The sequence below is a fragment of the Balaenoptera physalus genome, assembly GCF_965194825.1.
Source record: "Balaenoptera physalus genome assembly, chromosome: 18".
NCBI lineage: Eukaryota > Metazoa > Chordata > Mammalia > Artiodactyla > Balaenopteridae > Balaenoptera > Balaenoptera physalus.
The window spans coordinates 10663848-10677100 of record NC_138899.1 but is presented as its reverse complement, the minus strand read 5'-3'; the positions used below and the strand labels follow the sequence as shown (position 1 = coordinate 10677100).

General features: G+C 35.8%; 1 protein-coding gene across 3 annotated transcripts in view; it reads left to right on the top strand.

Annotated features, from left to right (window-relative positions):
* Positions 1-13253, top strand: part of PCCA (propionyl-CoA carboxylase subunit alpha) — a 358193-nt gene that overhangs the window by 98349 nt on the left and 246591 nt on the right. For all 3 annotated transcript variants that reach the window (XM_082434636.1, XM_082434634.1, XM_082434635.1), the window contains exon 8: positions 5004-5040. In XM_082434636.1, coding sequence (XP_082290762.1) covers positions 5004-5040 — 37 coding nt within the window. The remainder of the gene's footprint in view (positions 1-5003; positions 5041-13253) is intronic.

Here is a 13253-nt window from a genome sequence, read left to right as displayed (position 1 = left end):
TGAAAATATCTTGTAAAAGTTTGGAGCTGGGAGACCATGGGAGCTTTAGCAAACTGCAGGTATGCAAGTGTGAGGGGCTGTAGTTAGACAGGGCTGGAGAGAGAATTAGGATCCAGATATGTATGACTTTGAATGCTATGCATCTGGACGTGGAGGTTATTTTTGTGGCTTTGGGAGCCTCTGAATGGTTTCATGCAGAAGAGTTAACATGATAAAACTTGCGGAATTAGAAAACTTATTTTGATTGTGATGTGGAAAATGGATTGGAGCAGTGCAAAACTTGAGGTTGGTAGACAAATTAGAATGCTCTTCCTTTAACCCAGACAATAAATGTTAGGGGCCTAAGATAAAGTATTAGGATGGAGCAAAGTAGATGTTGTGGGGAGACACTGGAAGTGGAATCTGTAAGATTTTGTGATCTGTTAGATGTCAGGTGTGAAGCAGAGGGAGGAATCAGCAGTGATTAAATTGCTGCATTTGGTTCTAATTACCTACCAGTGTACCAGAAATTTATTAGACTTCTCTGAGTTTCTCTTGTTCTGTAAGAGAGAATAGTAATATTTACATCTCAGAGCAGAGTGTGGTAGTATATTTGAATGAGGTTTATAAATTATGCAGTGTAGGTTTAAAGTAGTAATTGTTTTTATCACCTGATTAGCCAGATTTTAAACACTGCACTTTTGCTTTAGCAGAAACAGCCAGATAATAACAACAAAAAACTAGTGTGAAGGGAATCATTTAAAAAACCAAAAAATCGGAAAGCTGTGTCCTAGTAATTAAAAAGTACAATATTAGATATCAGTATCCTTTTTCCCTGCTAAACCGAGAATAACTTTCCTGATGATGCTTCAAAGGCTTTAAGGCTTTATATTTTTGAAAAAGGGTTCGGTTATGTTTACTATGCTGTTTTACAATAAGAGAAACGTGTACTAAATCTTAGGTTCGAAAATATCAATAAATTAAACAGAAAGAGTCTTCTGTTTGACTTGGAATTATCTGGAAAATAGAATCAGCTGGAACCTATCTCCTGAACGCAGGATTGTTGAAAGTTTTGCTTTACTTTGTATATGAATGCAGAATAGTTTGAGGATGCTTTTTGCGTACAGATAGAGCTTTTACCCATAGTGTTTTTTTTTTTTTTTTTTTTTTATGTGGGCCATTTTTAAAGTCTTTATTGAACTTGTTACAATATTGCTTCTGTTTTATGTTTTGTTTTTTTGGCCACGAGGCATGTGGGATCGGGATCTTAGCTTCCGACCAGGGATTGAACCCGCACCCCCTGCACTGGAAGGCAAAGTCTTAACCCCTGGGCCGCCAGGGAAGTCCCGTGCCCATAGTGTCTTGAAGCAATGATTTTTTTGTTTTCTTCAGAAACACTCACTGATTTGTTCAGAACCAGCTGAGGAAAGTAAACTCCTAAGTAGCTTCCCATACTGATGAGTAGCAGGACTCTCATCCAGTGAGTGCAGAATTCGGGGTTGGTAAGTAGGCTGTGTGTAGCAAGTGAGAAGGGAGAGGTGTGGTCTGAATCGTGGGTGGTGGAGCCAGTATTGGACACTACCGTCACTGTAGAAATAAATTGGGTGTTTAACACCAGGGAGGACTATTTGAATTTGCCTGCCTTTGTTGTAGATTTTACTTCCCTTCCCTGCCCAAGAAGAACCCTGCTTACCAGCTGTAAAGAGTACTCGGATCATCTGATCCAGTGAAAGGCACTGGAGGTACAAGTGCACATTTTTGCAGTATTGTAGTGCCAGTATTAGTTCTGTATCATACAGGTTCAGAGAATGAGTGATGACCACAGGATAGGACAACCAAGGGCAGGCAGGAAAGGAACAGACTTGATAGTTGGGGGTGCGGGCTGCCCATTTTATCACATATTGCCAACCTTAACTGAGTGCGTACTATTTGCCAGACTCTGTTCTAGTGTGTTTCAGCTGTTACTAATTTCATCTTCTTAATAACCCTGTGAGATATTATGTCCATCTTACAGATGAGGAAACCTAATTCCATAGAGGCATACTGGTAGGTAATGCGTTCACTGTCACTGAGCCAGCATTGGAGCCCATGCCTTTGGGCTCCAGTATCTGTGCTCTTAGCTGCTGGGCTTTGCTGCCTCACAGGTGGCTGCTACAGACCATTAACAGATAAACTGGACCTGAAGAAAAAGCATCCAATTTTGTTAGCTCCTTTTTACACTGTTGTGATCTACTTATTTGGTTATAGCAACATCACCTACCTCTCCCGTCATACTCTCTGTAAAACAGAATTTTTTACTGTTTTATTCTTCGGTTGGATGATAGAGCTCACTTAATGTAAGCTGTGCTGAAATAGAGGAGTAAAAGAAATGGTTACTGGTTCTGTTGGCTTCTTTCCTCTTTCTCCATTTCTTGAACTGCTGTTTTAGAATTATATAGCTTAATACTTTCCTGCAACCCTTTCCTCGTCAGATGATTGTTGGTCTTTTTCTTGTTGGTTCAGTTTTTTTTAACTACAAAAATTTTTTCTACCTATAGCCCTACAGGGAAGTTACACTGACACTGGGATGTGTCAGTGCCGTTGAATTTGGAGCTATTAGGCTGGCCAAAAAGTTCATTCGGGTTTTTCTTTAATGTCGTGCGGCACAACTGGAACGAACTTTTTGGCCAGCCCCAATATATAGGACCTTTTTATCTCTTTAAAAGTAGTTTTGTATATGTGCTGAAAGAACATATTGGAGCTAGGTGTACTTAATAGTTTATTGTTGAAACTGATACTAGAGGGTTTTAATGTCTAGTACATAATATGTGCTCAATTAAATATTTTGGGATGAGTGAATGACAAGTGAAAAATTAATTTTAAAGACAGTTTGATTTTACTTGGAAGGTCATTTAGTAGAATTTGCTTTTCATAGTAAGAAAACTTAAGCATACTGATTAGTTAAAACACAAGATTGTTTTGTGGCAGTTTATAGAAGTGTTGGATTTGTAGCAGCTAAAGAATTTTTAGAAGTTTTGCTTTGTGTAAACATATATCTCTCTCTGTACACAGTCCATCCATAATATGTATATATAAATACATATTAAAATATTACTAACGAACTAACATTGCCTGTTTGTTCTCTCAAGGTATTGAACCTTTTAGATGGCAGGGTTTTTTCTCTCTGAATATCTTTTGCAAATATACTATTACACGTTTGAAAGAAAAGACATGTTAAAAGTTTCCTTCTAGGCTTCTTATAATCCAGTCTCCATCAGCCAGCACTCTTCCTGTATTTTGTTCGCGAGGCACTAATTGTCCGCATTTGGCAGGTTTAACACTTCCTGACAGAGAGGCTATTAAGGGGAAGTATTCTCCAATAACTGTCACTGACTTGAACAAAGAACCTTCAAACTCAGTGTGTGGAAACCACTAACATTATTAAATGACCCTTTTCATGGATTTTTATCCCTTTAAGCTAAAATTTGGAGAATGTAAGGTCAGTGAAAACAGCAAGGTGTAATAAAGCAGTAAACCTTGATTTTTTGCGGGGGTAGAATGGGAAGTATAGATTTATCTCTGACTTGAAAACAATTGTTATTTGGAAAATCTCATTAGCAGATGTGACTGCTTGGAGTTAAAAAAAAAAAAGACTTAAAACTGATGTTGCTTACAGGACTGCTTTGAACTTAACAAGCACCTATTTGTGGAGCAGACTGGCTAATGAAAGGAAATTAAATTTTTCTGACAACTTCCCCTGCCAACCTCCTTATTCAGGGGATGTTATTAGGTACTGAAGACTTTTAAGGAAGATTTTTTTTTTTTTTTATTAGACATGAATGAAGCAGTTAGAAACATCCCCCACCCTCCCATTGTGGGGGAGGATTCTGACATGGTTACTCTACATTTTTAAAGTATTAGCTTAAAAGCTTAAAAAATACCAACCTTTACTTTGATATTTTAAAGTTATTTTCTAAAAATTCAGGCATTCTTACCAGCTACTGGTTTCAAAACATTATTGTCATTCCCTGTGATAGTTTACTTTATGTCACTGAATTATTTAAAAAGTTAAATTTACTAGGGTTTACTTGGATTTAAAATCTTTTCAGCTTTCTCTTTATTGTTATCTGGGGGAAACGTATCAGGAGTGTCCTGTGTTGGACCTGTTAGGTGAGAATTAATGATCAATGAAATGGTTTAGATTCAAGGGAAGTTTTGGTCCATTCAGTGGCATTGGTTGATATTTAGCAGTAAGTAATCCTTACATTCATAAACTTTTACCTTGTGCTGTTTTATTTTTATTTTTAAAATTTTTATTGAAGTATAGTTGATTTACAGTGTTACCTTGTACTGTTTTAGAATGCCTTTTCTTCCCTTGGCTTTTTGGAAGTTTTCCCCCCACTAGATGGTTCATTGAATTTCAGGTTTTAATTTATGTTAACAAGATGTAACTGGTAAAGATAAAATATGTACCCCAGAAATGGATGAAATAAAAAAGCAAAAAGAAAAAGTAATGGAGATTACTAAAGGAATTTTTTGAGGGGAACAATTGGCAATTCCTATAGATACTAGAAATTTACTTTTTTGTTTCTGGAAAATCTGTTGATCTCCTCCCAAACAATAGAGAATCAACTCCCTCTGCTGACAGAATCAAGGAAAACATGACATATAAATATCAGAGACAGAAACAAGCTGGCTGTGGACAAGCTTTAATGATCTGATTTATGGTTCAGTATTGATTGTAAACATCTAGATTCTGCCGTTAAATTCCAGCAACTGCACCAAATCATTTGGCAATTCTGGTAGTGCTTCCTGCCAGCTCATTTCAAACTGCTTTGAGTTTCTTAATATAATAATGATGAGGTAGAATTTACATTCCACTTATGGTATTAATTTTACATTTCTCTGAATAAAAAGAGTTAGAAGGTTGTAAAATTGAACATTAAATGAATCGGAGGAGACAGTAGTGCAATATATGACTGCCCTAAAGACATTGTGCAATGGTTGATGGGATTAATGTTGGGTCTCATTTCCTGCTTTTACAGGATGCAGATCAAGCTGTCAGAATTGCAAGGGAAATTGGTAAGTTCTTAAATTAACTTTGGTAGGATTTCTATGTCTTTTAGCAGATATGGTTGAGTAAACATGTAATACGTAATTCCCGTGGAGCAAATAATAGTTTAATAGTTTCAGGTTTCTGATTACTTGTTCCTCTGGAAGAATTTATCAGCGGAATTACCATATTCTATTATTAAAGGGAACTTTAAAGAGTAATTTGACCTTAATTATAGTTCCTTTGTAAGAGAAAATCACTGGCTAATTAAAAGAAGGAATTGTCTTAATAGTTCTTGAGATTGGATGTAATGTAAATTTATATATATGTAGTTGAATGCAACTTACTAAAGGACATACATGATTAACATGAAGATTTCGTATTTGACAAGGCTCTTCAAGTTTTTACCTTTTCCTAAGAATTTAAGTATCAACTTAAAAATCTTGCTAGGAAAGAGAAAATAGAATGTGAGAAATGAGAACAGAATATTCTAAATTGGAGTAAAAGGTAAACTGAAGGACGTATTAATGACTGTTTTACTTGCCTGTTGTATGTATAATTATACTGGGGCAGTGCTTCCTGACTTTTTATTTTCAAAAATATTCCTGGCACTCTTGACAAGTATTGTATTTTCAGTACCTGTTAATTAAGAAAATGCATGGGCATACTGTTATCATAGATTAGTAATGCTATTAAATAACTTTACAGTTTTATTAATCAGTTCATATTTGTTTACATTTGACAAATATTTGTAGGTAGATGAGAGAAATTAGACAATGCTTGGTAGTTAGGAATTCACAGCATCTTAACATTCCTGCACTGATGGGGCCAAGCTTTTCAGCATCCCACATTAACATTTCTTTAGTCCTGTTTTCTCTGATTATTTAGAATTATTTTATTCATTTGGAGAGCATTTACTTTGGCTGATTTGACTGATATAGGTCCTGGACTTAAGACCAGGCCCTAGAAAATCTCATTTTATCTGACTGTAACATCTCTTCATTTATCATTTCTTCAGGCTTCAAAAAGCATCAAAAAGCATCTCAGTACTTCTCAGGAAGATTTGCTAGGTTCTGAATATAGGTTGGACTTCATGGAACTGATTTTTGGTTTATATCTTTAAGAAAATCAAAAGCTTCTCTCTGTGGTTTGAAATCACTGCATTCCTCATAGCCTAAGAGACTATAACATGTCTGTTGGCTTTTGAGGAGACTTTCCTAAAATAATTTTATTCTGTTGTGTACTTGTAAATATCAAAAGTCATCTTTCTCGTTCTAGTTTAGATATTATTATTATCTATATAACAGGACATAATAATACTATTATCACAGTAGTATCTACATAAAAAGAACAGAATATTTGGAGGAATTTAGAGAAATAAAAAGGGGTTAGGAGAAAGTCTTGAATTCCGTTGGTGTGTCACAATTTGAATTTATGAATCTTCAACTCTTGAGAATTCCCCTTGTATAAATGGCAGGTTGCTTTGCTTGCTCTTTCATGTCTTGTCTTCCACTTTACGGAAAAAAAAAAAATTGTGACCTTTAAAATAACCAGTGAATCATGATGGGACTCTGACCAGTTCTCATCACTTGGCTCTTTCCTCCCTTACTATTTTAGTGCTGTACTTAACCACCCTCAGCCCGCTTCAGTTTTTTTACTTACTGAGTTTATCTAATTCAATTGAAGGCTCTTTTCTTTATATTTGGGCACATCCGTTATGGTCCTTCTTCTTTCCTGTCTTTCCTCTAGTTCTTCCCCAGTTGCTCTTTCTCATTCGTGAAATGAATGATCGCAATCATGGCTATTAAGTATAAGAGTGCTAGTGTTTTGCTTATGCTGAAAGAAAGGGAAGCCATAAAATTTGAGGTGAAGTAAAACATAATAAAGAACCAGGGTCATCAGCCTTATAAAGCTTTTGAAATTTCCCTGAAAACCCCCTCTGAATCACTACTGAAACCTCCCATAAAACCTTTTCCCTCAAGTGCCAGCTTCTAAAATAAGTTAAATTACATATTATTAAAGTTTCTTGGTTTTCTGTATTGTTTGGTTGATTCATCACTTTTCTACTAATTTTATTGAGATATATCACATTTTAACTACATTATGATTTTGATGACTTCTTGTGAGTTTGTCTAAGAGTTGAATTGAACATTGATTCCCTGGGAAAATATGTTCCCATTTCTAAACAACTGAATTATAATCAACCTTTGAACCTATCCATTTGTAGGTTGCGGATGGTCCATTTGTCATGCCTATTCACAGATTTCTCTGTTTTACTTCTTTCTGTGTTACATGGTGAAAATGAAATTGATTGTCTTTTCTGTGGTTCCCTTCTCTCTCACATCTGTACTTCTTTCTGGAAACAGGGATCTGGGCTGCCGGAGGAGGAAACTACCGCGTTGAGCATTGATGAATTAGGTGCCTTTTGCATAATAGTAGCTCTTGTTTATGGAGCACTTTTTCCATGTAGCAGGCACTTTGTGAATGTTATTTCTAATGCTAATTCTTGGGTTAATTATTTTCATTTACATTTAAGAAACTAAGGATTAGAAATGGTAAGTAATTTGCTCAAGGTCACAGAGCTAATGAGTGGTGGGCTACTTTAAATTTAGGGTCATTTAGCTTCAAAGAGCATGGATTTTTCAATATACTTTGGAAAACTAATGGTATTAGAGGTTGAGAGCTAAAATTTGAGTTACCGCTTTGTGTAAAATAGTATAAGGCACTTAATCATGTTATATGTGGAATTTAAGAATCAGACAGCCCCTTATCATTGACAGGGTGAGAGACAGTTAAGACTTAATATGTTACTTTTATGTACTTGTTTTTTGGTCTTCCTTGTCTCCCTCATTCTCACTCCTGATTTTTTCCTTTTGACCTCTCTTAAGTTTAAAGATACAGGGCTGTTGATCCCCAGTTTATCTTTAACCCCAGAGATAGGCAACAGCAATCAGTAAGCTTGATTTGCATTAAAGTTTGAGCTTTTTACTGGATCAAAGGTCCTTAATACAATCAAGACAAAATTGATTCTTAAAAGGAAAAGAATTTGTAAATCTAAACCCTGTTCTTTCACAACTTCCAGATTATTCTGATTGTTTTCTTTTCTTCTGCCTGTCTTCCTTACAGTCACAAATCATACCCAATTTAAGAAAAATTTTTTTGATCCTCAGATCCACCATACTCCAAACCTGCTTCTCCCACGGTTTCTACATCTCGGTAGATGTCACTCCATTCACTCAGTGGCTAAAGCTAAAACCCAAGATCTATCCTGGTGCCTTTTCCCCTGTCATCCTATTGTCAGTCTATCAATAGATACTGTCAAGTCTTCATTCAAAATATCTCCCATATTCACTACTCACTATCTTGACACTCTCCTCCAAACTACCATTGTTCTTGCAGGGACTATGATAATAGTTTTCCTACTTCTTTTCTTAAACACTTCAAAGCCATTCTTCACATTGCAGTCAGTGTGATATTTTAAAACTCTAAATAATAAGGACACACCCCATCTCATCCCACCCAGTTGATCCCAGCTTTAAACCCGTTAATGACTTTCCATTGCACTTAGATAAAATTAAAATTCCTTACTGTGACTATAAGCCCCAAATGATTTGACACCTGCCTTTCTCTCCAATCTCATTTTATACTACTCCCTTCCTTGCCTACCATACTTCAGCCACACTGGCTTTCTTTTTATTTATTTATTTATTTATTTATTTTATTTATTTTTGGCTGCGTTGGGTCTTTGTTGCTGCACGTGGGCTTTCTCTAGTTGTGGCGAGCGGGGGCTACTCTTTGTGGCTTCTCTTGTTGCGAAGCACAGGCTCTAGGTGCATGGGCTTCAGTAGTTGTGCCTCGCGGGCTCTAGAGCGCTAGCTCAGTAGTTGTGGCTTGTAGGTGCTAGAGTGCAGGCTCAGTAGCTGTGGTGCACGGGCTTAGTTGCTCCGTGGCATGTGGGATCTTCCCGGACCAGGGCTCGAACCCGTGTCCCCTGCATTGGTAGGCGGATTCTTAACCACTGTGCCACCAGGGAAGTCCCTACACTGGCTTTCTCGATTACATCAAACTTCAGGGCCTTAGAATAAGACTTTTGGGGGTGGGGTGGGGAGCCTGGAATACTCTTGCTGGTATCTTCACATAGATGGCTCCTTGTAGCCTTTCATATCTTAGCTTAAATGTCATGTCTTCAAGAGCAGACACTCTAACATTACCACTCAGTAATTCTGTTTTATAACCATATTCCAAATTTCTGCAAAGTACTCATGCCTTTTGGATATTTTTCTTGTTTGCTAACTTTTTCCTCAATGTGTTACTTTGAAAATTTTCAATCATACAACATTTTTAAAGACTTTTACAGTGTATACCTATATACCCAACACCAACACTCCACTATTAATCTTTTGCTAGATTTGCTTTATCGCTTATCTATCCATTGGTTAATCCATTTTAATTTTGGTGCATTTCAAAGTGCATTGCAAATATCAGTATGCATCCCACTAAATACTTCCAACATAGATGTCTTTAACTTAATTCAGTATTTGTATACAATTTGGTTATCTTGAGGCAAAATTTATATACAGTAACATGAACAGGTCTGAAGTGTATATTTGCTGATTTTGATATATGCATACCCACCCTGTGTAACCCAAAACCCCACTAAGACGTTGGACATTACTGTCACCCCAGAAAGTTCCCTCATACTCCTTCCATGTCAGTATCACCCCCTCAGATTTAGAGACAACCTGTTCTAAATTTTTATACTAATTATTGGATTTTTAAAAATTGAGATAAAATTTAAATAGTATAAAATCTGGCTTTTCAAAGTGTACAATTCAGTGTTTTTTAGTATATGCACAGGATTAATGAACCATCACCACAGGCTAATTCCAGAACACTTTCATTACCCCTAAAAGAAACTCTCTGTCCATTAACATTCACTCCTTATTTCCTGGCCCCTGACAATCACCAATTTACTTTCTGTTTCTATGGATTTACCTATTCTGGATATTTCATATAAATGGAATCATAAAACATGTGACCTTTTGTGTCTTTTATGTTTTCAAAGTTCATCCATGTTTTACCATATATCAGTACTTCATTCCTTTTATGACCAAATAATATTCCGTTGTGTGTTTATACCACATTTTTTTTTTAAATTTTATTTATTTATTTATTTATTTATGGCTGTGTTGGGTCTTCGTTTCTGTGCGAGGGCTTTCTCTAGTTGCGGCAAGCGGGGGCCACTCTTCATCGCGGTGCGCGGGCCTCTCTCACTGTCGCGGCCTCTCTTGTTGCGGAGTACAGGCTCCAGACGTGCAGGCTCAGTAGTTGTGGCTCATGGGCCTAGTTGCTCCGTGGCATGTGGGATCTTCCCAGACCAGGGCTTGAACCCGTGTGCCCTGCATTGGCAGGCAGATTCTCAACCACTGCGCCACCAGGGAAGCCCCCACATTTTGTTTATCCATTTACCTGCGGATGGACATTGGGTTGTTTCCAGCTATTGACTGTTGTAGATAGTGCTGCTATGAATATGCATATACAGGTATATGTTTGCGTACCTGTTTTCAATTATTTTGGTATGTACCTAGTCGTGGAATTGCTGGTTTATATGGTAAATCTATGTTTAACTTTTTGAGGAACCTCCAAACTGTTTTCCACAGTGGCTGAATCATTTTACATTCCTACTAGCAATGTATGAGGTTTCCAGTTTCTTCACATCCTTGCCAATACTTGTTATTTTCTTTTTTATTTCTTTTTTTAAAAAATATTATGGCCATCCTAGTATGTGTGAAATGGTATCTCACTGTGCCAGACATTGGCAGAATGGATAAAAAACATGATCCAACTATTTGCTGTCTATGAGAAACTCACTTTAGATCCAGAGACAGAAATACATTAAAAGCGAAAGGATGGACAAAGATATCCCATGCAAATAGTAATCAAAAGAGAGCTGGGTTGGCTATACTAATATCAGACAAAACAGACTTTAAGTCTAAAACTGTCATAAGAGACAAAGACATTATACATTGATTATTTTAAACATATTGACTATTATAAACATATATGCACCAAACAGCAGAGATGCAAAATATATGAGGTAAACATTGACAGAATTGAAAGGAGAAATAGATAGTTCTACAATAATAGTTGGGGACTTCAGTAGTACAATTTAAATAATGGGTAGGATATCTACAGAGAAGATCAATAAGGAAGTAGAGATCTTAACACTTTAAACAAATGAGACCTTATAGATTATATATATATATAGAACACTCTACCCAACAATAGAATACATATTTTTCTCAAGTAATTCTCTATTAAAAGGAAGAGTGAAAGAGTGAATGATTGAGTTATGAAGGATATTTAAAGGAAAGGAGAAAATAGTATCAAACCAGAACAGTGTCTCATAAAGTATGTTCCTTGTCCAACAGTATTCCTGGGACTTAGTTTGATGTGGAAGTGTCCTCCTGCCCCTTTTATTGAATTATCTTGATGGGTTGCTCTTCTCTTAAAATAGTGTGGGGCTCCTTCCATTAAGTAAATTCTGTCTTTGCAAATGTTTGCTTTATGTTCATCTGGTTACTATTTTATGGTAAAATTGACCATGGGTTAGTTTCCTTTGTATTTCTTGTATTTAAGACAATGATCATCACATAGTATATATTGAGCAAATGGTTATTCAGTGAATGAATCAAAATAGAAATTTATATATAAGTATGGAAATGAAGTTAAGTAGTCACATTTTAAAGTTTTTTTTTTTTCATAGTATTCATAGATCATGATTTGACAATAATTTTCTCACTGTTTTTCCTTAATCTCCAGTTTTGTAATGGAGATGCCTGGGAAGAATAGGAATATTAAGTAAACCATGATAAACTCTCAGCAAATAGATAACTAAAAAAAAAATCTAGGATTATTCAAGTAAATTTAGTATGTGGTTGTTAATGACTATAGCTCATCAATTCGTATAGGCTGTCCTTGGATTCACTAGGCAGGACTAAAGGAAGTTTTTAGGAATCTAAGATTCAAATGTATGAGAGTCTTTTCCTGTACCTTATTGCCTTCACACTAACTGTTGACGTGACATCTTAATGTTCTTTGCAAGTTATGCTTTCACATATGCCTTGGCCTCTGTCTCTGATAAGTGTATAGGAATTGCTTTGTCTTTTCTTCTCTGCCCTGGCTATTTTTTTCCTTGTCTTTGCCTCTTCTTCTCATCTTCCTTTTGGCATGGTATAACGTTAAAAAAAGGTTGCTCTTTTTTTTTTTAATATAGAAGAACAAATTGTTCATGCTAAAGAGGGATAGAAATACTTAGCTAAGCCCTGAAATCTTTTATTTCCTTTATTTATTTCATGCTGCTTAGAAAACTTTTCACATGTAATATGTGACTTTGTGGTTAAAGATATATTGAGGAAGCCTTTGAAAAGATATTACAATTTATACCTTTTTCATAATCTTAGGTAATGTTAATTCATTTTCCAATTTGGTCCTAAGTAGAAGACACATTTACTAACTAACTAACTAACTAACTAACTAACTAACTAACTAACTAACTATTTATTTATTTATTTATTTATTTATTTATTTATTTATGAGATTTATTAAGAAATGCCTAAGGTTGAAGAACATGGTGTTAAAGTATTCTTTGTAAAATTCATTAAAGAATGAGGTTTTTATTTTGCAGTTTTCCTATTATTGAAGTAATGCAGTCATTTGAGGTTAGAATGATAGTCCCTGGGAGTTGGGAACGTGTATTCCGTGTCCCTTCTTTCTTTCCCATTGTCAGTTGGGTACTTACATTTTCTTTTATTACGCCAGTATACACATTTTGGGTTTAAGCGTGATTTCACAAGTTCTCGCTCTGTATTTTACCATGTCATATTTGTTTCCACTGCTTCTCTCTCTTTGTTTTATTGTAGTTCGTTCTTGCATGCCTTTTCTTTTTTCTATTACTCTATTGCAAAAGGCTCTGCATAGTGTTCGGACACTAATGTGAAGACATTAAGACTGGTTTTTGTTTGGAAACTTTCTGTCTGTGAACCCATTCTGCTCTAATCTATACACTGATGCGTGCTTGATTTCTGATCCCTGGATCAGAGTTAGGGATCTAGTATTTTTTATTTGTCCGAGTAGAGGGAAATAGGTAGACCAGATCAGTTTTTCCCAAAAAAATGTAATTGCCTTTCTTTGCCATATTAAAACAAAGTACTGTTATGTATTGGTTTACTTTCTTATAACA